General features: G+C 49.0%; 1 protein-coding gene across 1 annotated transcript; it reads left to right on the top strand.

The window, feature by feature from the left end:
* The first annotated feature begins 735 nt into the window (after positions 1 to 735).
* Positions 736 to 26,218, top strand: LOC122374251 (soluble guanylate cyclase 88E-like). Its single transcript, XM_043352878.1, has 14 exons — positions 736 to 931; positions 3,671 to 3,797; positions 11,579 to 11,733; positions 12,244 to 12,452; positions 13,785 to 13,908; positions 14,317 to 14,467; positions 15,198 to 15,324; positions 15,627 to 15,831; positions 19,853 to 19,999; positions 20,262 to 20,394; positions 22,853 to 22,960; positions 23,992 to 24,111; positions 24,665 to 24,871; positions 25,715 to 26,218. The coding sequence occupies exons 1-14, from the start codon at positions 764 to 766 to the stop codon at positions 26,110 to 26,112; spliced, it is 2,379 nt and encodes a 792-aa protein (XP_043208813.1). The 5' UTR covers positions 736 to 763; the 3' UTR covers positions 26,113 to 26,218.
* Positions 26,219 to 26,345: the final 127 nt, after the last annotated feature.

The raw sequence follows: 26,345 nt of genomic DNA on the forward strand, positions 1-26,345 counted from the left end.
TTCTGCAATGACCAGAAGCTACAGGCGAATCCCAGTCACCCCCTCCCCCCATTTGATGTCTCGTGCGTCTCATTCTTATTCATTTTCCACTTCATCGGCTCTCGTCTGACAAATGTTTGACCTTGCTTGCAGATACGTGCTGCTGCGCCGGTGATCTTCAAGCTGATCTCATGAAGCCTTTGTTTCACGCATGGTTTCAAGCCTCGCGCACAGACCATTAACTGCTGGTCGGTGATATTTTCTTGGAGTCTGCGGGCCTGTCCGGCGGACATCGCAACAGAAGTGCGTCCGGAGTTTTAGACAACGAGTTCACAGTCTGTTCGGGGCCACAGTGGGTTCACAGTGCGAGTGGAGCCAGACAACCAGAGGGTACACGTGGTGCGGGACACTGACCTCAGTCGAGGACTGCCGAGGGGCCCATGGACCGTGATGTAGGTTTAGACCAGAAATGCCGCGCTGCATTTCGCTAATAGGACTGTGTGACAATCTGTGCGACAGTGCTTCCCAGGAGAACTGAGTTAAAGTTGTTCCAATTTTAGACCGTTCTCCCTAGACTCCGGGGGTGGTCGTATAGCATCACTCAGTTTGTCTGAGGACGTCAGTTTTAATCCCGACTCAAGGTCAGCAGGACAAGAGGCAGCGCTGAGCACGAGCGGGAATCAGCAACGAGCCTATCACCAGGCCCAGGACCAGACTCAGCACCAGATCCAGCACCAGGTCCGACACCAGCCCCAGCACCAGTCGCACCACTGGCGGCGGCGCCATGTACGGCCTGCTGCTGGAGAACCTGGCCGAGTACATCAAGGTCGGCTACGGCGAGGACATGTGGGAGACGGTGCGGCGCGAGGCGCTGGTGGACGTGCCGTCGTTCTCGACGCACCAGGTGTACCCGGAGTCGCTGATCCCGCGGCTGGCCAGGGCCGCCTGCAAGGTGAGTGAGCGGGGAGCCGCGCCGCGCCGGACCTGTGAACTTTTACACCGCGACAGACGCCGTAAATCAGAGCGCCCCTGTGGTATTAGAATCCTGGACGATGGATGACAGTGAGCCCGCCCGGCCAACGCGACGGCTCAGCTCTCGAGGGGACGCTGAGCGCTTAGTGATTAGTGATAAAGTAGACGCAAAACCGGACACATCTGTTGATATGACTTGCTCTAAGGTTCTAGGTCAACAACACATATTATGATTTAGGATGAGAATCACAGCATTGGATGCAGAGTGCTTTGCGCTAATTTCATCCTTCACATGGCTGATGTTCTGTCTGTGTTCGGGTCGTGGAACTTGGAACATGAATGCAAGAGACTTCTGGTTGGATGAGGGACAAAAAGTGTGCTGGGATGCCTCAAACTCGGCAATTATTTCTCATACTAAAACAGATGTTCACCGCAAGTTTGCGGTACTTTGGTATCAGACTGTGTTTCTTGGAAAGCAAGTTTCTCGAGTAATACATAGAAAATACTTTCCGGGAGCATACGGAATGAGTGACGGTGCATCCGTCACTCTGTGACTGGCCGGAGCTACCGCCGATCAAATATCAGTCAAATTAGCGCAAACTGTCGGACAAGACTCGGTCAGACTATCGTGATGTAAGATCCGGCTCTGGCCCCAGCTGCCTCAGTCTTGTGAGCCGTTTTCGGAGTGCAGTTCTCGGGGCGGGTGTCGGCCGCGGCTCATATGGGCCCGGTGCCGTGTACAGAGCACCGATCCGTCACCGGAACACGGTCCGATCGATCCGTCTCTCTGGACCAGCGGGCGGTTCAGCGCAGCCCTTCATCAAACAGATACCGGCACACGTGTCAGAGACGCACAGAACCGATTTCCAACACTGCTAATCTGGACTCACAAATCAGTGTGAAAAATACCCAGCATCAAAGAGCGTTGAAAGAATTCCCAGTAGAGCTCAAGTTAGGGCAGCCAATATTCCCCCTAACTCCCATGTAAAAGACGATCTGCATTGAACGAACCAAAACAGTTGAAAAATGATTGACCTACGCTCTTCAATCTATCGTGAAACATGTGATGGTCAAAAAGTCATTGAAAGATGAACATCAGCTGAAAAATGTGAACATTATTAATTGTTCTTTTAAAGCCGGTTTCCAGAGACCCTGCAAACTGCTATGAAATCGTTTGATTATTTTCGCAATCTCTACTTTGGTGATTGGTGTAGATCGTTTGTTAACATTACGACCACAAAAAGATGTTGAAATGACTGTTTCAAATGAAGTGGCGAAGAAAGAATGGAACAAAGACATCGTTAGCAAGTTTCCACGACATAATTTCCCTAGTCGACACTGTGCCGTAGTTAATGCATATATTCGGAAAAAGATGGCGTTCTATTGAGCAAAGCTGAGAGAGGGAGAGAGAGAGAGAGAGAGAGAGAGAGAGAGAGAGAGAGAGAGAGAGAGAGAGAGAGAGAGAGAGAGAGAGAGAGAAGAGAGAGAGCTTATAAACTATCTTCCATGTACTTAGTACTTACCATGCATCTTATTCTTTGATATATTTGAATCGAAGCTTCAGTGATCATCCCAGCGTCGTAACAAACGATGATTTCATGCAGGTCTGTGAGCTTAAAGCAGATTAGCTCTCTGGAGCCAACCCGCTAAACTGGATAAACTGAGAAGTGAGAGACAATGCTGACGTTTTGAAAATCAGTTTGAACTCAATACGCTTGTCTTATATAGCGGAAATCAACAACACAAATGTGCTCATTTTTTATTGAAGAATTTCAAGGTCCTGAATAGTGAATACAAATTCCTTTGAATACTTGAAGGAAGGAATTCAGTTCTGTACACTTCCTAGTTAAGTTGACATCGTTCGTTGACCTACAGCAAACATTGTCAGAGCAGTCAAATTCATATTTGAACCTTATCCACAGTTTCGGGCCGATAAAGAGCTTAACTCGGACAGGTGATCAATTCACCACGTTGTTAGCTCGTGGCAAGATGAATTCCCGAGTTGCCCGCGGCATTCGAACCATTTTAGACGCACAATGTCCATCATCCACTCCCACGCAGTGACGTATTGTTGAAATATGCATGCATTCAAATTTTAAACTAATCAAAAATGGAATACCGCAAATAGTGACCTAGATCGAGAAAACTGGCCTGAGGCGATACATCTTACGACATATTTTTCCTAGCGCAGTCGATATGAATATAAAATACCCTACAGCTGTTCGTACACAGCTCGTACATGAACACAGCACGCATTCCTGACATACATAAGCGTCACATCCCTGTCAGACGTTAACCCAGGACATAACTGCCCACACGTAAACATAGCACAACGCACATCTCTGCTCAAATGTGTAAAACAAATAGGAACCCAATTGTAATCGAATTCCAACGAAAACATAGCGCACCCCTGTTTGAACCATCCATGCCCCACCATTCATATTCGCTCGTTCGTGCGTGTTCGAGTGACAAATTGGCATGGCAGTTGGACAGCATTTCGCTTCCTTCTTGGTTCATTATTTTATCTTATTAGCGAAGTAAAAGCATTGCTAACATGCTGTTTCTTCTTTATAGAGCATAACTGTGAACATGTTTTAGGTGACCGAGAATGTATGTACAGGCATTAGGAATTTAATTTGTGGCATGCAGCCAGCCCAAAACAGATGCCACAAAAGCACAAAGTTTGCATTCATTGACTGACGCTCGGGCGCCGTTTCAGATTCTGAACCTGAAGGAGCAGGAGTTCTTTGAGAACATGGGCGTCTACTTTGTGGGCTTCGTCGGCCAGTACGGCTACGACCGGGTGCTCTCCGTGCTGGGGCGGCACGTGCGCGACTTTCTGAACGGTGAGCAGAACCAGCCGTCGGCGCCGCTATCGAACAGACCGACTAGGGTGGCGGGGGTGTGGTTACATAACGTGACCTTAGAGCTGTGGAGTGGAATTTTTCACTGAACCCAGGTCCGGATCTCTGCAACTTCTCAGCAGAGTTGTGGACCATATTTTTAGTGTGAATAATAAACGATCTACTTTTGTATGATCATGATCATACACATTAACATATTCATGCATGGATAACTACTTCCATTGCTTCTACAAATTTTTTTTTTTTTTGCACTTGGAAGGAGCTTTAAAAGAATGTCATAATGTTACCTACCAAACCCGGATGTTTGAATGCGTCTTTTAAAATCATTAACATTTACTAGTTACAACCGACTGCCCACTGCGGAACTTTGGCACTAGCCTTTCTGATAATTTCATTTCTATTATTTCTATCACAATACGGCGGGACTAGCAAACTGCCCCGTTATATGTGTGAAGAAAGGATTTCACAGACTAATATCGGCTCTCATTCCTTGAGGACACCCTACCCCTCCACTCGGTGACAGGCCAGTATGCTGTCACCAGCTGGCCGTTCCTCCGCAGCCTGGTTCAATAAAGGCCCTGCGGCCACAATTCAGCACGGGGAGGGGCTGAGCGGCCCCACGCACTATGGTTGGAAACGGCCTCACGGATGGCCGGGGGTCAACGCGAAAAAATGTTTTGCCCATAACTTGTTAATGCGTAGACCGACTGCGATGAAACTTTGCATAGGTATACCAGTGTCTTTCGTGCATCATACAGTAACTCAGAAATGACGAGGTCACGTCACGTCACGCGTGTGTGACGTCATCATTGCAAGTATGTCATAAGTCGCCTATGTCTTTCGTTATGTTATCGATATCGTGAGGCATTTTGAACATGTTTTGAATACTGCTATTACTGAATGGATATTGTTGTTATGCTTTAGGGCGAGAAATATCAACGTAGTGACGCACAGTGTCTTACTATTGGTCATAAAGGGTCACAAATTTGGAGAAAGAGTATTTATGATTTTTTTTTAGATTAGGCAAAAAAGTAAGAAATAAAATGACGATCAAATGACAAAACATGCGTCAGATTAACCCGGCAGTTGCTGGGGTATTTCCCCATCCGCCGTTTGCCGGGGGGGGGCGTTCAACGCCCCCAGCCGATAACTCGCGAACAAATAGGCGCAGCGAAACGCACGAGGCGCGGCAAACGAAAGAAGAACGCGACGAGACGATTCACATGAATACTTTAAAGCTGAATTTCGAGGTCACAGGTCGGGTCAAGGTCAGGTCAAACACTTGAAATCGGGCTTTCAGTAGCATGGACTTTAGAACCTCGCAATCGGTGCCTCGCGTTTCGCGTTTCGATTATATCGTCATCAGTTGGTCCTAAATAAATTCAGTCATCAGTTGGTCCTAAACAATCTGTCACAACTGTCACAACTGTCACAACCCTTCATATAAGTGCTAAAAGAGTGTCAGATCAATGTAGGGGTCAGTCAAGCATAGGCCACTGGCCAGGGTCAAAGTCAGGTCAATCAGGTAAGCACATAACCCCGAAAATTAAAACTGGTACCTATCCGCAGCCCATGCATGACACATGTTTTATGGGTACTTTTGGGCGTAGAACACGATGGTGACATTCATTTTATCATACGAGTACGTGGCTGGTTGAAAAAAGATCAATTTCAGAAATGCATGCGTCATGGTCGTGAAGTAGTCACGAGAAATTGCCAACATTCAGTTCAAGATTTTGGAAACTGTAGAACGATGATCAAAAACCATAGATAGCCATTTGATTTGCCATGGTATTGGCAGTGTAATGGAGTTTACAGCATGTCTGTATGTCTGTTCTGTCAGTGGATATCCATATCCATACTCCAGGATATCCATACACGTTTGCACGATATTCATACTCCAGGTGCAGGGGCGAGCAGTTACTTCTTACGAGGGGTGCGGAGTCGAAGTCAGAGTCGGAGTCGGAGTCGGAGTCGGAGTCAGAGTCGCCCAGAGTCGTGGCAACGAGCCAGGAGTCGGAGTCGGAGTCGGTCAGGAGCCCGCAGTGGAAGTCGGAGTCGGTCCGAATCGGAACAGCTCCATCGCGACTCCGAAACACTGGCAGGGGTCCGGAGTCGGAGACAGAGTCGGCCGGAGTCATGGCAACGAGTCAGGAGTCGGAGTCGTAGTCGGAGTCGGATTTGGCGCCACCACGACTCCGCAACCCTGCTTCTTACCATCATTTATAAGGATAAGCGATTGCAAGACTGACGAGCCGACCTGGTGCTAACGAAGCGACGGGTAGGTACGCCTCGGGAGATGACGCTTCACGGACGATTTTGCGCACAAGTGCGCAGTCTGCTTTTACGTTCCCCTTACGCAGAATTGAACAGCGATTTATTCTGCCAAAAAGCTCAATGGAGGTCGATGGAGAACTTTTTGTATGTCCAATGAAACATAAACGCAATTTTGCAAATATTGCTGTGGTGACACTGCAAACAGAATGCAATGCCGTTCCTGATTTTGAACACGCATGGGAAAAAGAGTCACTCCACTCGATAGCCAACATAACAAGGATTATTTTGATATATAATAATCCAGTTTTACAACGTCATGGAGGTACTCCACATGCTATCACCAGCGCGGTTGTTTAAACCTTTGACGGCGCACCAAAAAAGTCACTGTCAGAAACTCCCGATTCCACGTACAATAATGGAGACTAAATGCGCAACTAAATAATTTTTTCTGCCCAATTCAAAACATTTCATCAATTTCCAACAGAATGACACCCCAAATATACATATATTCCGAAATTGCCCACGGCCATCCGTGAGGCCGTTTCCAACCATAGTGCCACGTGCCGGCGGTCGGGTCACGCACAAACGCAGCCCGTTGGAGCCGGCGGCGGGCGCCCAATGGCTTCATCTCTGCACGCCGTCTCATTAATGGTCCGTCGATCAATGGTGACCGGGCTGCCAGTGACAGGTGCTCGGCAGAACAAATGGTGATCGGCAATTCATTGGATGTCCAATAGTACCGCCAGCACTGCAGACACAAGCGCTGGACCAAATCCACCCTATAGCCGGATGGAGAGATGATCCGATTTCGCGGCGGAATGCTGGCGACAGCTCGGTTTGAGCCACTCGCTATTTGCTCCTGACGGGAATGGCCACTGGTCGATGGAAGTGGTCGTTTGCAGGCCACATGAAGTCTGCCATTGAGATGGGTCGCGCTTGGCATCTGTGGACACGCTAAGCGCTCGACTCGAAATTTTCCCGCCTATGCCAGGGAAGGCCCGATCGCCCAAGTAACATAAACGTCATTTATTTTTGTCAGAAATAGTTTTGTCACGTACTCACTTAGTCACATAAATCGCCACCACAATCATGCTTAGGAAACGTTGACATTTGTTTGAGAAAAAAACGAAGTCTCTATGTTAGTGGATGTGTAGTCTCTTTCCCGGTGCTGCCTGTCTTGTAAGTCGGCATGTATATGTTGCGGGCCAAGTGCGAAGGCTAGTCCATTCGCGAATGGCCTAGTCCAAGTGCGATAACGCACTTGGACTAGGCCGTTTGCAAATGGACTAGTCCATGTGCGTTATTGCAGTTGGCCTAGGCCGTTTGCGAATGGACGGGCGTTTATGCTCCCAGTCCAAGTGCGAAGTCAGGCCAAGTGCGAAATATCCAGCAAAGTGACGTCAACTTGGCAAGTCAACTTGGCATGTGCAAAGTCCCGTGTGAAATGATGCGTGCAAAGTATTGGTAACTCAACCGTAAAATGCTTACACAGTCATGCTGAGGTCGCCTCTTCTTTACCTCACCCCACCCTTGCGTGTCGAATCGAGCGCCACAAACTCGACCAAGGTCAGGTCGGGTCATCAGCGGGGAGCCCGGAGCACGGTACTAATGGTCTCCGCACACCACGCGACTCTCCGCTGTTCGAAGGTCACGGGGATATTTGACTTCCCCAGATCCAGATCGGTGGCCGAAGCCTGGCCAGCGGCAACACGTTGCTATAATTTCCGCGTTGTGCAGGGTTCAGCGGAAAGTCGCATCCCGAATGGACCAGGTGTGTGGAGACCTTAACCCAGAGTTGCGCCAGCTCGCAGATCTGCTCCGGAGAACAAACTAAACATATAAACGCAGTGGCGTCGCCACGGATTTTCGACTAGGGGATCTGGTCGGACGGTCAGTCAAAGTAATCCCCACCAAATACTGAAAACTCCTCGGATTTAGACAATTTTATTTTGAGAATGCACCAAAATCGTTTTTAAAATATTTTATTTTATTCTTGATCGATTTTCGTGGCCAAAAGTGTGTGTGGGGGGAGGGGGGGGGGCGTCGGACCGGCATATTTTCAAGAATGTGTGTGTGGGGGGGTCTGGACCCCTCCGACCCCCCCCCCCCGTCGGCGACGCCCCTGCATCGACCAGCGGTCCCCCATTCATTCGGAATCGTACCCCAATCCGAGGATCCATGCTTCCGGCGGCTAAGTGCAACGCCACAAACCCGTCCGTTCGCAAACGGCCTAGGCCATTCGCGAATGGCCGGCCATTCGCAAACGGACTAGTCCGTTTGCAAACGGACCGCCATTCGCAAACGGCCTAGTCCATTCGCGAATGGACTAGTCCGTTCGCAAACGGACTAGCCTTCGCACTTGGCCCGTAACATATAGATCACTAGGACCAAACAAATTTAAGCCTCAGAATTATATCAGGGGAAGAATGTGATGACTTTTAACCCGCGCGGGGCTGGGGTCTCCAGCCGAACGCGCGGGGCTGGGGGGGGGGGGTAAATTTTACCCCCCCCCCCTGTTATCTCCCGAACTAATGGTCTGATTTGGAAAATTCAAACACCAATCGAAAGCTCTCATCACGAACAACTAAAACATGTACTTAATTTAAAGTTTGAGGTCAAGGTCAAGGTCAGGTCAAGGGTACAAATTGCAAGTTTCTACAGTATCGGCCTTGCACCGTAGTTGCCGAAGAATGGAGTCATGGACTGAGACTGATTGCCCAAAACGTGTTCTTAGGCTACCAAGACAATAGTCGTTGCATACAATATCATTCAGAGGTCAAGGTCAAGGTCAGGTCAGGTCAGGTCAGGTCACCAAAAAACAAAATATAGAAAAGGGCATGTGCGACACATGTTTTATGGGTCATTTTACTCATAGAATTCAATAGGCACACTCAATAAGTGATATGGACCACCTCTGGATGAATTTCAGGTCGAGTTCAGGTCAAGGTCAGGTCAAGTGAGGTCAAATTTTGAAGTTGGTTGTTAAGGCCTAAAAAGGTGTCTATCTGATGCAGTTTTTCACGGCGAATCGAATGGTGCTATTTTTGTTTCCGAACGAGGTCTAGAACTTCCAAAAAAGTTTTTTTTTTCAAAAAATTTGTGTGTCGTGACGTCATAAAATTTTGAATAACTCCCACATTTTTGAACCGATTCTTCTAAAATTTGGTATGTAGGTGCACATAGACCACTTCTCTGACATATATTCCGTTTTTTCGAGAGACTCAAAATTTTGGATTTTATAATCATTTTCCCAAAAAAGTCAGTTTTTTGAAAAAAATTAGGCCAAAATCAAAAATTTCAAAAAACCGAGATAGCCATTTGATAGACAAAGTAGAATCACGTATAACCTTTTTGTTACGTCTTGATTCCTTTAAAAATTAAGATGTTAGCGGCGTTTGAAATTTTGCCGTTTTTGAGGCGAAAATGGCGAACATGACGTCACTAAAACGTCAATTTCTCAAAAATTTCCCGACGGATTTCGCTCAAATTTTCAGGAAACGTGTCAAATTGATGTAAGAAAAGGTACTGAGCCGCCGTTTTTGAGATATTGCAAAAATTCGCAAGGGGGGTAAAATTTACCCCCAGCCCCGCGCGGGTTAAGACCAGATAATGCATTTTACATATCATAATTAGAGGTTAATGGAGTTCCGGTTACCAAATAGCCATGTGATTCTCGTTAGGGAGAGTTTCCCGGAAAACATTTTGGGATTTACATAATCCCTATCATGCTCGGCGCTGTTATTTATAAAAGTTTCAATATATATATATATATATATATATATATATATATATATATATATATATATATATATATATATATATATATATATATATATATATATATATATATATAATAAAAAGTTTCTATAAACATAGGAGAGCTTCCATTGGAGCTATTATTTATGATTAAAGGATTAATAGCAGAAGCATGCAAAAACAGAACATGAGCGGCTCTTCTACCGATAGAGATTGGCCGCCCTAGTACAGAGCTGACACAGGGCACTGTCGAAACTGCTTTGGTCGGTGCTGACTTGGCTGCACCTCTCGGCTGCTGTTGTCCCGTCCGCGCCCCACCGGAGCATGTCTGTCCAGTCAAAGCCGTGTCATGTCTGGACTGAGGAGCGATTCGGCGAGCAGCAGCAGAAGCACTCCACACACGACATGGTCTCGTCCGGACAGACAGACTCCGGTGCGACGATGACAGGACAACAACGGGCGAGGCATTTCTCCCACCCCGTAGTAGTTTGACTCTGACATAATTACTTCCCGAGGGAAGATAACAGAACTCTGACCCTCTATCAGTCTGGAATACTGCCCGATGGCTGGCCTTCCTCGCCCCTCTTTGGTTCAGCCCGACTCGTGTTTTGATGCATAGCCTGACATAATAGATAATGTCCCGGCAGTGATGAATAGGGGGACATACGTTTTCTCCATGCCAGTCCTTAGATCGTTTCATGCCATTCGTGCTACATCGCGTGTTCAACCATACCGATTTATTCAGTACCTAATGGTGAAAATCCCCACACTACAAGGTATGGTCTATCTGAACACATGTTTGAGTATCTTCAGTGAGTCACAGAGCGTAGAGTGTAGGGTGAGTCACAGAGCAACGTCATCTGGCTCACTAATGCGACCATGGTGCGCTGATAGTGCACAAGGTGAGCATGGTGCTCGCTCGGCAGCCGCTTCATGACCTGATAGCCCTACTGGTCTGTCGGTTAATCCACCGAAGTCGCACTGGTCTTTCATGCAAACGACCCACACATGATTTTGAAAGAAATGATATTTTTCAATAAGACACGTCAACTGGGACTAGTTAGTCTTCCGCGCCGCCAAGGCGAAAAAATTATTTGATGGAACCTTAGTACCTAAGGCCTTATCAATGCTAGCTCAGACGGTAGGTAAATCTGCTTCAAAATGGCAAAAAGCAGTATGAGCTGAAGGAGAGCGTTTCGCGATGTTGTTTACAATCGTTTTATCATCGCTCACTTGTCTCGATGTGTTGATCCTTCGCTGTCTGGTGCATAGCTAACATCGGATTATGTCGACATAGGTTTATCCTCTGCAGCGTTCCGTGACAGTGACATTTTTCCGGAATCGTTTCCGACAAACTTCCACTTATTGGCCGATATAATGAATCGTTCCGCTCTCCAACTTCCTGGTAAAGAACCGCTCGGCTCTGCCGGCGAAATCCAGCCAGTCAGCCGCGTACCCACTGAGCCTCGGGAAATTAGTTAGTGCGCCTTGGCCAAGCTGCGATAAGTAGCCAACAAATTCCAACCAGCGGCAATTCTTGAGAGTGCTTCAGCCACGAAACACGCCGTCATTTAGATGCTCGCCAATTGATACTCGCTCATAGTTTGACTCGTCTTGGTCCGAAACTGGCCAATGATTCCTAAAAAAAAAAATCAGCCATGGACTATTATAGAGTGTAATGCCTCACCGGCACCCGAGCCGGTCGGAGCGCTCTCACGTTTCTCCGACAGGTCTGGACAACCTGCACGAGTACCTCAAGTTCTCGTATCCGCGCATGAGGCCGCCGTCGTTTTTCTGCGAGAACGAAACACCAACCGGCATGGTGTTACACTACCGGAGCAAACGACGGGGCTATGGAGGCTACACCATGGGACAAATCAAACAGGTAAGAACTGTCCTACGCCATGGGACAAATCAAACAGGTAAGAACTGTCCTACGCCATGGGACAAATCAAACAGGTACAGACTTCGGCTTCACCGTGGAATAGTACAAACAGGTGTGGGCGAGCCTATAGTTATGTTCATGGAGCGAATCTAAGGGGTAGATCCGAGGCTACACCATGGCTATTGAGCATGGTAGGTAGCAAGTGAAGATATCCGCCAGATAATACGATGGAATTAGCAAGTTTGTTCACAAATTCTTGCCCCGATAGGAAACCTGAATCTGTTGAATGCCTTGTACTTCAGAGAACCATCATGACCTGCGTCGATCAAAAATGAACGCATTTTGTCATCGCAATGTGTTTTTAATGCTGACAAAAAAAGAGCATAACTGAAAATTCCAGAGCTAACAAATTGCGGCAAAAATATTCGGAATATAAATAAATATCTGCCAGTTATCAGAGTACCAGCACCCTGACGCGACTGCCCGCTCTCCTGTCGCCGCCGACCGCAGGTGGCTCGGCACTTCTACGACACCGAGATGGAGATCGAGCTAGTGCGCGAGGACTCGCTGGTCGACTCGTACCACGTCACCTTCCAGCTGACGTTCGACAACCACGCCTTCCGCGAGAGCCACGCCATCCGGCTGGTGCGCGACGAGCAGAGCCTGCCCATCCGCGCCGGCATCATCTTCGAGCTGTTCCCATTCTCCATCGCCTTCACGTGAGCACGAGCTGCAGCTACCCGGCAGCCGCTTCCTGCAGCTTCTTTACGTGACCAGGTCGACACCGCCCTCAGTGGTGTTTGGACTGGGACACAGCACACTGTTAACGCACTTGATTTCAATTAACTTGTGACCTATTGGAAGTTTTACGTCGGATTTGCAAGATTATTAAGACGCACGGTGTCAAATATGCCTTTATGGCATTAAAATCAGACTAAGATGCAGTGCAACAGTTGAAACTTTGACACGGATTGCTGTTTAAGTTTCCACAAGGCAACTCAGTATCCTGATTGTTAACGAACTTCAGCCAGTAGGCCACACATAAAACGTTTTCTTTTCATTGGACAGAGCAGAGTCAATTCAGTGAAGGCACACACTATTATTTGAAAGATATTTGATTTGGAAGAGCTTTTAATGTAGCAAAGGCCGCTGAAGCAGTTGTTTTACAAATAAAAACACTAGATCTGCTTGGGGAATCCTCGGGCAGTTTTTTGGCTGTCTTTTTAAAGTTGACCTTCCTTCCCCGAATATCGCCGAGTGACGCGGAGCTGCGCGACCGGTGTGTTTCCGGCCGCCGGGCGCTAATTCGGTTACCATTCAATACACGGTAAACACATTACCACGGTCAATATCAACGGCTCGCTGAGCCGCCGCTGCCGGGACGTGAGCAGCGAGCTCTCCCAAATACCGCGCCACAACAGCAGCGGAGGGGGCCGCTCCGTTCAGAGATCTCAGCTCACCCCTCAGACAAAGCTGGCAGCTGGGAATCCCACGCCGCGGTCTAACTGGGCCAGCTCCCGGGCGGGAAGTGTCGGCCTCGCGCCACTGCGGCCGTGACCGGACCACCGGGCGGCACTGGTGTCGACTGCCAGGATCGCCGGCGTCACCGGCCACCGGTGACCGAGCGGACAAATCGCATCGACCCCGGCCGAGCCGGCGGCCGATCGGCAGCGGCCATCCGGCGCCGCCGGTACGGAGATTGCCCCACTGTGGCCGCCAGGACGCGCCCTGGCCACTAGCCAGACCGTCGCTCGGTCCAGTTTCCCTCATCGCCGCGTGAGGCATCACATAATCAATTATAACTGCGATCCAGAATCGGCCATAACGGTGATGATACTAACGCTGGCATGAATTATGCTTTATGAAAAGGAATTTGATGAGGATATTCGATGATAACGAGACTTGGCCTAGTGACCAATACCTTGTGACATCTTGTGGGAATATTCTTCACACAAAACTAAATCGAGAACTACGGAAGATCACATCACAATTTACAACACATCGAAAGCGATTCAGAGCTGTGGAATGACTCGTGCACTATTTTCCGACAGATCAAATATGGTTGTAAAGAACCTCGGTCAGTCGATGATGACCATTCTGCCGGAGCTGATCGGAAGGAAAATCGATGAGTGGTTCGACCTGGTCCGGCCGCTGGTGGAGTTTAGATTCTCAGGGGTAAGCTTCTCGCCTATCTCAGTCGATGCAGATGGAGTAACTTTGGGTTCCGAGAAAGCCTGCGATTTAAAATGGATTGGAGGTGTCTTTGAAAGCCGTATTTCATGAGGAAACCATGCATTTTACAAGCGCCATCCGACATCAAACCGATTCACGAGCTCACGGCGTGGACATTCTTCCATTGATATGTCGAAAGGAGGAGTGTTGTAAGCTTTCTGTCAACAACATTTGAAACGCCAGCAGCATTCTTTTACTTTATTGCTTTTATTTTTGTGGTGTCTGTTGCATTGTTCTCCGCCTCCAGCTCTGGCGCGGAGACACAGAGCTCCCGTCTGTCAGCGTCCGAGTTCCTTTTTCCGACACAATACACCACTTACAATGCGAAACTGACACGGTGCCGCGCTGCAGATTCTGAAAAAGACCAACAACATTTTCGAGCTGGTAACAATTGACGCCCCGTCTCGCCTGCGGGCGCTGGACAGCAAGGTCAACACCAACGGCATGGTCGACGACTTCGACGACGACCTAATCATCAAGGAGAAAAATCTGCGACTCAAAGGTGCGACCATTGCGCGGCTGCCAATAATGAGGCTGTGGTGGGGAGAGGAATTGGGTCTGGGAGAGTCTTTAACCGACGCAGACACAGGCAATTCTGTAATGGTAGCCTAATGTAGGGAGACTAGCATAGTGGCCCGAAGGGGACCTCGGTTAGGTGTGTAGGTCTTATTGGCTGGGTTTTGACAAAAACTTTCTTTTTTTGCTCCATGGGTGAAAACGCCATAAGCCTATTTAAAGTTTGATGCAATTTAAGCTTAAATAAATATTGCAATATAAAAATGTTAACGACAATCGATTAAACCTGCTCTTTTATCTGATAAGCTTCAAAGGTGAAACGGTACACATGTGACAGTCTGCATGGTCCATCCGCATTGCTGCAATTAATTGCATTTTACTCGAACTATTCTGAAATTATGTGTCCATGTTAGCAGTTGTCAATTTTCACCCAATTCTAAAGTCTGTCACATAAGTTCATCCTTTTGTTTCCAGAGAAATAAAAGCACACCAAAGTGCAAAGCTGTAAGTGTATTGCTCCACAACAACAGCAATAAAAACATTCTTTCATATCCTCAAAAAGAGACAAAAATAAACATTGAGAGGGTAGTTAAGGTAGATCAGTGCAAATGACGGTTCCTAGCAAACTGTCCTGTGAACCACTGTTCACCTTACCGCTCCGAGTAATGTACCGACTGGAGCCGCCATTCTACCCGGCGCTCGCCGTGTGCCGCCAGGTCAGATGATGTACTTTGACGAGTGGCGGATGATCCTGTTCCTGGGTACGCCGGTGATGCCAGATCTGGACGCCATGATCCACACCGGACTCTTCATCAACGACCTCTCGATGCACGACTTCAGCAGGTCAGCAGCGTGGTGTGAACCAACGGATTCAGTCAGTGTGCGATGGTGGCATGAGATCGCTGCAAGTGAACACGGTATTAAATCAACCCTTTCAAAGCAAAACTTAGCTTGACTCATTGTTGCGTTGCTGTCAGACTTTTAGTTATATAATGCAGGGACAGGCGCTTTGAACCGTTCTAGGCCGTTTAAAGCGTAGTGCAGGTCAGTCTGCACCACTGATAGATCCGCCTGTTGCACTGCGAATGCACAAGCCCCGGGCCCCTGGTGGCGGGCTGATGGCGCGTGTCGCTCCCTCCCTCCAGGGACCTGATGCTGGCGAGCACGCAGCAGTCGATCGAGCTCAAGCTGGCGCTGGACCAGGAGCAGCTCAAGTCGAAGAAGCTCGAGGAGTCGATGAAGAAGCTGGACGATGAGATGCGGAGGACGGACGAGCTGCTGTACCAGATGATCCCCAAGGAGGTGGCCAACCGGCTCAGGAAGGGCGCCAACCCCGTTGACACGTGTGAGGTGAGAGACAGATTCTCCATTCCGGAGAGAGCAGTCACCACTCAAGTGGCGCAATAGACTGTGTTATCGCACTGTTATGGCTAAGGTCTAAGTGATGTGTGACAGCTATTGTGTGTGATGTTTTCATTAAGCATGGCTAATCGTGTGCATAATTGTGGTATGATGGACACAGTTGAATGAACTTAATCTTATCGAATGCAGTTAAACGTGAAACACAGTTGAAAAGGGAGCTATGATTATCATATTTCACACAGGCACGCACTCGTAACTCCTCGTGACTGCGACATTAAATCGAACACCTATTGATGGTATCGGTGTCCATTTTAAGCGAACTCCTCAATCAGCACTCGGAAAAGACCTGGAATCTGTGTTGGCAGCAAATGAGTTCAATTTGTCTTGGCATGCACCTATCATAAAGAGACCTAACAACGTCGTGACCCCATGGGATCGCTGTCCAGCTGGTTTCATCAGACTTCCTGACAAAGGGCCACAGACCTTGCCTTTGTGACGTTTTATAACGTCATCAAAACCCACACTGAAGTGCCTTCAATTCACGACAAATAAGTGTCATGTTCGAAAGTTCATCGACGATGGCCAATAGGCATCAAGCTGTCTCCACAATTTTCCAGGCCTCGTAACATAAAAACTCTTTGGTCTTTGTGCTGCAGAGCCGAATTCAGTGAAAAGCCCCTTATAAGGATTTGATAGATGGATGCTGACGGGAAACTAACAGTACCGCTCATAACTCGCTGTGGCTCGCTGGGGAAGCTCTAATTTTTAGGCAATACCCCTTCTGTAGCTTGTATTCGCAGCTTACTCATTTGTTTATTTGCATTAATGTTTGCAATAAATTATGCATCACCTTCAGTTCATTTTATTTCAACTGTTTATCGCACCGTTTACCTATTGCATCAAGAGAGTTGTGTGTACCTACATATATTGGTGCGCTGTGGTGTAGATAGAGGTCTATGGGTGTGACCATGACTGCATTAGACCATGGAATAACTACCCGGCAGAGTAAATCAAAGACCAAACGGCAGTCACGCGTTACAAGTGCAGATGCATCCGCCGACTACCCCGAATGGCTCTATTCATTTGTGGCACCGAGTTCAGAGTATCGAAAAGTTTCCGACGTGGGCGTGGCCATTCACCGTTGCGTCATTCCGAAACCAATTCCATGCTAACCATCGACGCACTCCAATAAAACTCTACTCTCATGCAAGGGCTTGTCAATATGGCAATCGAACCAATCGGTCCCTGAAACCATTTCCTTTCCAACGCAGTGGCGTTGCTGTTGCATCATTGCGGATATGGATTACGTTTTTTCTTCGATATGCTTTTAAGCAAGTACCTAACGCATCCATTAGTAATGACGCAAAATGACATCTTAGTAGAAGGGTAAAAAAAAAATCGTCAGCGAGCATTAGTCGAACAATAACTTTAAACTTGCCCGGTATCCGCTGACTACTGCTTTACAAATTGTGCTTACATTTTATGTACGATTGCTTCTGCGACTCCCTTATTAGCATCACTATAATGGAAATTATTTCATCGGCTTGACAAGGCGGCACATGAATAATCATCCCGGAGAGGTTGAGTGATCTGTTTAGAAGACAAGGAGAAGACGACTGGGAAATGAGGAAGGTAGAACATCTGAATGTTGAAATTTCATAAGATTGTATTGTATCACAGTCTTCAAAAATGATTCTCAAATATCCGGAATATTGCTACGGACAGTCATAAGCCCTCAAACTGCTCATTAACCCGCGCCCCACTGGGGTCTGCGTATAACGCGCCCTACTGGGGGGGGGGGGCTCTTCATAGCCACCCTCCTTACTCCGAAACTACTGGGCCGATCGTCAAAATTCAAACGGCCCCGGAATTAGCCCCGGAAGTCTGATAGCCCCGGAAAAACTGCCAAACGAAACTTAATTTCATTGATCTCGAGGTCACCGATGACGTCACAGGTCAGGTCAAAATAAAAATTATTAGTATTTTGGCTTGTCCACATTTTGGGCTCTGGCCGCCGTCTTACAAGTCAGATCAGGCTCATTTTTGGTTTACACACTCGTGAACAGATGCTTAACCCTCGCCCGCACATAGGGGGGGGGGGTGGTTGCCACCCCCCAGGTAGTCTTTCTGCTCTGCACTCGACATTTTTTGAGCTAGAAGGCTGATTTTTCGTATAGCTGCTCCTCTATCCGTTCTTGATGTCCACTGAAAATTTCAAAATTCTGTGATTTTTGGTTTCGGAGATATGACCTTGTTTTTCAGGTCATGTCATGACCCAAATGACCAATTCTCAACATCTTGCGTTGGCTATGGGTCTTGTGAGCTTTGACACCTTGATTTCGGCCTTTTTTGCCAGTCTTACCTCCCACCTATCATGGAACATGTTGTTCGACGATGTACAGGTGTCAAGGTCAGGGTCAAGGTCAACCTAGGTCATCTAAGATAATTGCGTTTTAGCAAGCTGAATTTACTTTTTGTGAAGTTTTTTGACTGCATTTTTGCTAAAAGCTTCTCAAATCATGATTTCATGTAGTATAAACACATAAACAATCGTTGCACACATCAGTATACCTACACACAGACACACACAGACATACAAACACATACCTATAATTGACCTTGACCTAGCTTGACCTGAAATGACCTCAGCAGCAAAAATCTGGTCGGATAGTGTGACAAAGAGGTTCTAGCTGGCTTGGCACCAGAAAACGGCATCGTCATCGGTATATGATAAGCAGCGCACTTGATAGGTATCCAACGGTGACCCAAAACAGCAACATTTTTTAGTTTGACCTGACCTGGAAGGTCAATGACTGACCTGAGAAGGTAAAACTGGGCATCATTGGATTCGTCTCTTCCCAAAGAATCTTTTTGGTCTTTACCGCTAAGCTCTATCTCCAACAGGAACGAAATGGCGCGGGGGGGTGGCAACCCCCCCCCCCCATGTGCGTTCTAGGATGGGAAAATGGCATGTGCGGGCGAGGGTTAAGATACCCTGAGGGTTCCATACTTGTACTTTGATTTTCAGGTCAGGGTCAGGTCATCACAGGCCACGGAAATATTATATCATGCGTCGGTCACGTGGCACATGTTTTATGGTCCATTTAGGCCACAGATTTCGAATTTGATGTCGTTTGTGTCATTCGAGGTCATTTTAAGTTGAATTTAGCTTAGGTCAGGTCACTTTCAGGTCAAAAAAGGTCAAAATTTGAAGTTAAAATTTTTCGACAAAAAGATGTATATTGGATTCAGTTTGAGCTCAGGAACACGATGGTGCTATTTATATTGGTCTACGATGTCAAATACGTGCTGAAAAGTTGATTTGAAAAATTTTAAAATTGTGATTTTTTTTCAATAATGTATATAACTTGGCCATTTTTGAAGATATTTAGCTAAAACATGCTAGAGTAAGTCATAAGCATGTGTTTTATCACATAGATTCCGGTTTTTCGAAAAGTAAAAAAAAGAAAAAAAATATAAAACATAAATTTTGAACTTTATTGCATATAATTTTCGAAATTTTCAGAATTTTGAAAATCCGAGATAGCGATTTGATAGCACAATCTATTCTGAGTCCTCTCATGCAAAGAATTTGGATCTAGCTTAAAACCTGAGCTCTTGGGAGCGATTGCCGTGGTTCAATGTTTTGCGTCGAAATCGGCAGAATATGACGTCACTCTGACGTCATTTCCGGCCTACCTATTGTAGCTACGGCGAAGCTCATAGTTTGACACAAGGTGTCAAATTGATGCAGCCGAAGGTACTGCAAGTTTGGCGTCGATTCGTCAAGCGGTTTGGAAGCTATTGCAGAAAAACGGGAAGGGGGCATTAATAGCCCCCCCCCCAGTGGGGCACGGGTTAAAAGTTGATGTATTGTAAGGTGTTCTTATGCCTACATGCTAAAACAGACTTCTGTAAACGATAAGGTGCCTGCTGTGTGTGCATAGATAAAACCCTGTACAAGGCTAATTTTTCTTATTTAACGAATTCTCGAAAACCGTTGCGGCAGGTTTTCGAGAGCGTCACCATTCTGTTCTCCGACGTGGTCAACTTCACCGAGATCTGCAGCAGGATATCGCCCATGCAGGTGGTCGCCATGCTGAACAGCATGTACTCCATCTTTGACAGGCTGACAGAGTTCAACCAAGTCTACAAGGTGAGCACCACAAAACGGTTCACGTTTTGCTTAACATAAGCGGTCTCGCAGGGTTCGCTGTGCCTGATGTGGAGGCAGCTGGCGGCCTTGCCACCCCAGCTCCGCAGGTGAAGGCGACTGGTGGCCTCAGCACGAGACGACTGGTGGTATCCCCATGAGACGACCTGTGGTCTCAGTACGAGACGACTTGTGGTCTCAGTACGAGACGACCTGTGGCCTCAGTACGAGACGACCTGCGGTCTCAGGGCCCATTGCTCCGCAGGTGGAGACGATCGGCGACTCCTACATGGTGGTGGACGGCGCGCCAGAGAAGAGGACCAACCACGCCGAGCGGATCTGTGACATGGCGCTGGACATGGTGGACGGCATCACGGGACTCACCGACCCGTCCACAGGTGAGCAGCGGCGCTCTCACCGACCCGTCCACAGGTGAGCAGCGGCACTCTCACCGACCCGTCCACAGGTGAGTGGCCCACAACTGAGCAGCGCCGACTTCACCGACCCCCGTCAACAGGTGGGCAGCACCGACCCGTCCACAGCTACAGGTGAGCAGAACTGGTCTCACTGACCCGTCCACAGGTGAGCAGAGCTGGTCTCACCGACCCGTCCACAGGTGAGCAGAGCTGGTCTCACCGATCCGTCCACAGGTGAGCAGAACTTACTTAACAGGTGAGCAGCGCCGACCCGTCCACAGGCGGGCAGTGTCGCTTTCATCAGGTAAGCAGCGCCGCCCCGCTTTATTAGTTAACAGGTGAGTAGCGCCGCTCTCACCGATTCCTTGACCGCGAACAGACTGACCCGTTCTCCCCCGCATACAGCGAGCAGCGGGGAGCGTAAAAGGAAGGCGTAGTGCAGTGCTATATGCAAGAATAAGGACTGGAAATGAGTCTGGAAATTACAGTTCGTCGATAAAACAACAAATGGACGTACAATTAAAATGTGTATCTGCTATAATACCACACTATAAGCGATCCACTAGATATGTGTCCGTTTTTTATTCAATTATCTATAATATAATATTTAGATTAGGATAATTCATTTATTTTGTTTAAACTGTGCATTCCATTTTTTTCCAAAGGTTAGTTAACGTTCAAACACAACTATTAAAAAGGTTGAAGCACGAGCCAACGGACACATTTAGGCCACAAAGGAACATTGACAGGGACAATAAAAACGATGCAAAGTTATTTCCCCCGGCGAATCTGTCTTCTGTTTAGCATCACAATACAATGCACATTTCTCGGTCACCCTTTGGGACTTGCTTCACCACAGGGGAACGTACACTGATTGTTAGTTGTTACATACGTTGTCAGCTTTCCCAATGCTTTGAGCGTGCCCGGATGTACCTATTTTTAACATGTTTTTCCCATTGTTCCATATCTAGGGGCCGGGCTAGGGCCAAACCCAATCAGGCAGTTGCCAGCGGAGAGACCTGCAATAGGCACTTTGCCGGATTCATCTGCTATCAATCGTCTCTCGCAGCAGTGAGCACACGAGCATCTTAGGAAATGGTCACATACAATGCCCTAGTTTCTTTAGATGGCAGCATAGTATACCTAATGATGTTTAAATGCACTAACTTTTCAGATGCCAAGTGGTGAAGCTATATACAGATGCCCTTACTCATGTGCTATGTAATATCACGGCAGTACCGTACGAGCTTACATCCAAATATCCCGGAAAGGCTTTAACTATTTTCTTAGAATGGCTCTCAACTTTCGTGCACATTAGGAGTCATCGCGAAGTCTCGTTCCGACTGGGGAGCCCGTTTCGGCGAACGGGGGCGATGTATCTGTCATTATCGCATTCCCGGTGACTTTTGACCTCTGAGCGGGGTCATTAGCAGCTGCTGGTGTCGCCAGCGGCCCCGGGCGCCGACCAAACAGGGCAGCAGTGCCGCCGCCGATTCCTGATTGGTGGCGCCGAGAATATATTGGCGCCTGGGGTGTGTGCCGGGGTGACAAAAACGCCAGCTAACGGTGGTCGCCAGCGAGATGTCATTAATTGTCGGCAAGGTTCATTGGAGAATCGAGAGAGGATGGAATGCTTACTTTTTTAGCAGGATGCATAGAGGTAAAACGAGAGTGAAAAGTCAAAAGAAAGAAGTGAGAGAGGAAGAAAAAGTGAGAGAGAGAGAGAGAGAGAGAGAGAGAGAGAGGGAGAGGGAGAGAGAGAGAGAGAGAGAGAGAGAGAGAGAGAGAGAGAGAGAGAGAGAGAGAGAGAGAGAGAGAGAGAGAGAGAGAGGAGGGGAGGGCGGAGGGCAGGCGGTCAGGCTGAAGGACGGAGAGAAAACGGGTAATTCCTGCCCTGACACGGGTCACGGCTTGCTGTGCCCGGACAGCATACAAATAACACGCGTCAGCTGCGTCCTGCTGCGGTTTTTCGGCTGGGGAGCTGCAGAACCAATAACTGCACAACAGCGCCGGTAAAACACATCGTTTTTGTGCTGTTCTGCTGCGCTGCAGAGAATTTAGCACCGCGGCGAGATTCCGTAAAGCCGGCACTGTCCGCGTCTCTGAGCCGCAGGCTGCTCTATAATGTCGCCGTGAATGACGCAAACAGGATGTGTTTAAATGAAAAATAATAACAGAAGACGACATGTGAGCAAACTGTAGACGTGCTTTGATGAGAACCAGGTCATGACAAGGCAATTCAAAAGAGTGTCTGCATTGTATTTTTAGCACTATTTGATACAGTTTTGAAGTGCCATACAGAGGAAGAGATGCAAATCGTTTACTTTGTATACTGTCCCCTGCCCATACTGTAGAAGCGTTTTCACCGTCGCCCAATAGTAGAATCACCACATCTGCGCTTGTCCCATCTGACTAGTGACTTTGGTCGCGCTGTTTCCAGGAGACCATATTGAGATCCGCGTCGGCGTTCACTCTGGTACCGTGGTGGCCGGCGTCGTGGGGCTGAAAATGCCCCGCTACTGCCTATTCGGAGACACCGTCAACACAGGCAAGTGCTATCCGCAGGCGGACAAACGGCCAGCTACCCGCTCGCGCTTAGATAATGGAACGTGTACTCATAAGAAGTTAACATCACCCGGCTAAACCGGGAGAAGATCCTCTCGTTTCGGAAATAAGAATGGAGCAGCTGCAGCGGGAGCGCTGGCTGACTGTTTGTTTAACACATACCTACTCTTACGCCACACGTGTGGCGCTAGCATCAGATTACGCAAAACCATATCCTGAACGCACCGCCACATGTGTGACGTTGGTATCAGATTACGCAAAACTATATCCTGAATGTCCCAGACAACATGCAATAGTTCTAGGCAAGACCCTTTGTTGTAATTTCATGTTTGCGAATTGCGCTAACAGCCTTGCGCTACCTACCCATCCGAGCGCCACTGCTGATTCGCGCTTTCGCCACTAGATGGCAGGGGTGGCGAGCGCCTGCATCTAGGCTGTTCCGCATGACAGGGAAGCCAAACCAGCCAGCGCAGGGCGGCGGGGTAGTGCACTCGGCTACAGGTTGATCGATACGGACTATTTATTCATCGATTATTTTTGGCTAAGCACGGCCAGTAGCAGCCACCTGGTACCGGAAGACTGTGTCACTTGACTTTTTGTTAAGCGGCACAACCTAACCACGCCGCATGGCACCGGCTCGGGTCGTTGGCAGGCGTCCATCCCCGGTTTTATTTCATTCCGAGAATAGTTCGTAGATCTGGGTGCTGCTAGATTTAGATATCTCGAGCTGGGGGAGGGGGCTCAAAAACATATAATGACTAACGAGTCCCAAGCCGAAAAGTCGGAGGGGCTCGTGAGCCCCGTGAGCCCCCAGTGAGCCCCCTGGCTCCCGCGCCTATCATATGCCTATCATATAGTCCCTATCGACCAACCTGTAGCCGAGTGTACCTACTCAATCAGACCTACCAATTTCTCAGTTCCACCATGTTGGGCATTTTTAAACCGTTTCCAGCTCCCGCACTCCTCTAACTCTTCGTTCTCTCGTCTCGGTAACGTCTCTCTGTCCACCCGCAGCGTCCCGTATGGAGTCGAACAGTCAGGCCATGCAGATTCACATCTCGGAGCCGACTAAGCAGCGTCTCGGCCCCAGCTACCGGACCGTCGAGCGGGGCGGCATCCACGTCAAGGGAAAAGGTCAGTCGGCCGCTGACGTACCGAAAATGTCTGTCATAGACTCATATACGGCATCCGCGGCAGCCCGACCGAGTCCTGGATACCGGTACGAACCTTTAGCGATACCTATAATAAATGCATTTAAAAAAAGCTGCATCAGTGGGCTTATGTTACGATGCTCTTTCTCCTTAATTTTGAATTTATGACCGGACATCCCCTGTGCCTTATCGAGTTACAACTCTGTCTAAGGCATTGGATGCGAGATACGCTGTCTGTTATCATTACTTTTCAAACTTATTGCTTACGTAAGGTCGTCGTTGATTCTGCTCCACATTTGACAGAAATAAACTCAATAAACTCGCCAGCTTGCCATAAAACGTACTGGTCATTTCACGTTCAATCATTCGAGCAGCTTCTCTTGTCATCGGGAGATTGATGGAAACGCTTCGACCCGGGCCGGCCGGCGGCGGCTGGAGCCGCATCCGCTGGTCGATGGTGAAATGGGCCCTGACGGCGGTCAGGTCGGGTCGGCAGCGGCTGGCACTGACCACTCTCCCTCCCCACTCCGCCGCAGGCGCCATGAAGACCTACTGGCTGCGCTCGCGGGACGGCCGGCGCCCGGTCTCTGCCAAAATTCCTGACTCGGACTCGGAGGAGAGCAGTCCGCCGCACGCGCGCAGTCCGCGCCTCTCGCTGGGCAGGAACAGCTACACGCCGGTCAGCCAGGACTCACAGCATCGCCGGCCGGCCAGCGGCACCCTGAGCAGCTCCGGACTAAAACGTGCGTACCCCGAGCGCCGCGACAGCGCCAGGCACAGAACCCCGACTAGATGGAGAAGGAAAAGGTCGGGACAGGTCGGGAATGGAACAAATGTGACAGTAGTCATAGGTCCGAGAGGGCAAGGGGGACCGAAACAACAAAGAAGGCCTGAGAGGGGGACAATGAAAGGAGAAGCATGGCGATGGAATCATCAGGAGGGAACTGATAAGGATAGATACGGGATAGAAGCGTTACGGAGATATAGAGGGGTAGGAATGAGAATGAGTGGCGAGCGTAACGCAGGGATGGTACACAAATGGATTAATTAAGCGGCCAAATGTTCTGAACAGGATAGACAGGGAGTAGGGGTAGAACCCAAAGAGGTGACGGGGTCTAATCTCGGGCGGTGCCTATCTCGGACGATGGGAATTGGGATCTAACCTCCAAACTCCCGGGGGAATTCGAGACGGATGAAGCGTTCAGTGAGGAGACGCACCAAACTGGCAAACACATCTGGAAACCCGTGGGGTCCTGCTGAATCTACCGATTCTGTGCAAACAGTGGAGATCGGAGTTGCGAAAGCCGACTGCCCGAAAAACGGTCTCTCTCTCTCTCTCTCTCTCTCTCTCTCTCTCTCTCTCTCTCTCTCTCTCTCTCTCTCTCTCTCTCTCTCTCTCTCCCTCTCCCTCCCTCTCTCTCTCTCTCTCTCTCTCTCTCCTCTCTTTCTCTCTCCTGGTACTGTTTCCAATGCAGCATTAGACCCGGACCTGTTTGCAGCGACTAGCGCCACCTGCGCAGTGCGCCAGTGACGGTGATGAGCTCACTGCGCCACCTCGGTGACTGACCCTGCCGGCTTTATTGCAGTCTCCAACCTGCTGACATTCGACGAGTCACGGCTGATCGACATCAAGCGTCAGCGGAGCCGGGCGCCGCCGGCCGGGCCGCTGGGGCGCACCTCGCGCGCCCATTCCATCTCGTCGGCCAGCTGCGCCGAGGTGGCGCGCTCGCCGCCGCCGCTCGCCGCCCTGCTGCACTGCTCCATGAACGACCTGAGCCAGGCGCCGGCCACCAGCGTGACGCACGGCGCGCCGCTGCTCGTGCAGCCGGCCGCGCACGCGCCCAACCTGGACTCGGCGCCGGCGGCCGCCAAGCCCGGCTGCCACTACTCCAAGAGCGTGGAGGCGGTGGTGGTGACCACGCCGTCCGGCTGCTGCCGGCCGCAGCCGGCCAAGGGCGGCAGTGCAGTCTGCGGCCTGCTCTAGCCGCCCCGCCGACCACCGCCGGCCGTCCACCGATCTCAGGCGCGAGACGCCGTCCCCTGTCCACCAGTGTTCTGTTTCATTTGGAACATAAATGACCGTCACTGACCGCCTCGACCGACAGAGAGCTGTAGGTGAGCTTCACAGACACGTCCATAGAACAATTTCATCAGAGCTTCGAATGACCTCCCGAAGAACGGCCTGGCTTGTCTAATAATCGTTCAGCCTATAAAAGA

Source organism: Amphibalanus amphitrite, unplaced genomic scaffold (assembly GCF_019059575.1).
Source record: "Amphibalanus amphitrite isolate SeventyFive unplaced genomic scaffold, NRLGWU_Aamphi_draft 001626F_arrow, whole genome shotgun sequence".
Taxonomy (NCBI): Eukaryota; Metazoa; Arthropoda; class Thecostraca; order Balanomorpha; family Balanidae; genus Amphibalanus; species Amphibalanus amphitrite.

What these genes read in the sequence shown, in the direction of transcription:
- LOC122374251 (XM_043352878.1), top strand. Translation starts at nt 764, where the DNA reads ATGTACGGCCTGCTGCTGGAGAACCTGGCCGAGTACATCAAGGTCGGC. An exon ending in CGTGCGCGACTTTCTGAACG is followed by an intron (nt 3,798 to 11,578) that starts GTGAGCAGAACC and finishes TTTCTCCGACAG; the next exon opens with GTCTGGACAACCTGCACGAG. An exon ending in ACTCACCGACCCGTCCACAG is followed by an intron (nt 20,395 to 22,852) that starts GTGAGCAGCGGC and finishes CGCTGTTTCCAG; the next exon opens with GAGACCATATTGAGATCCGC.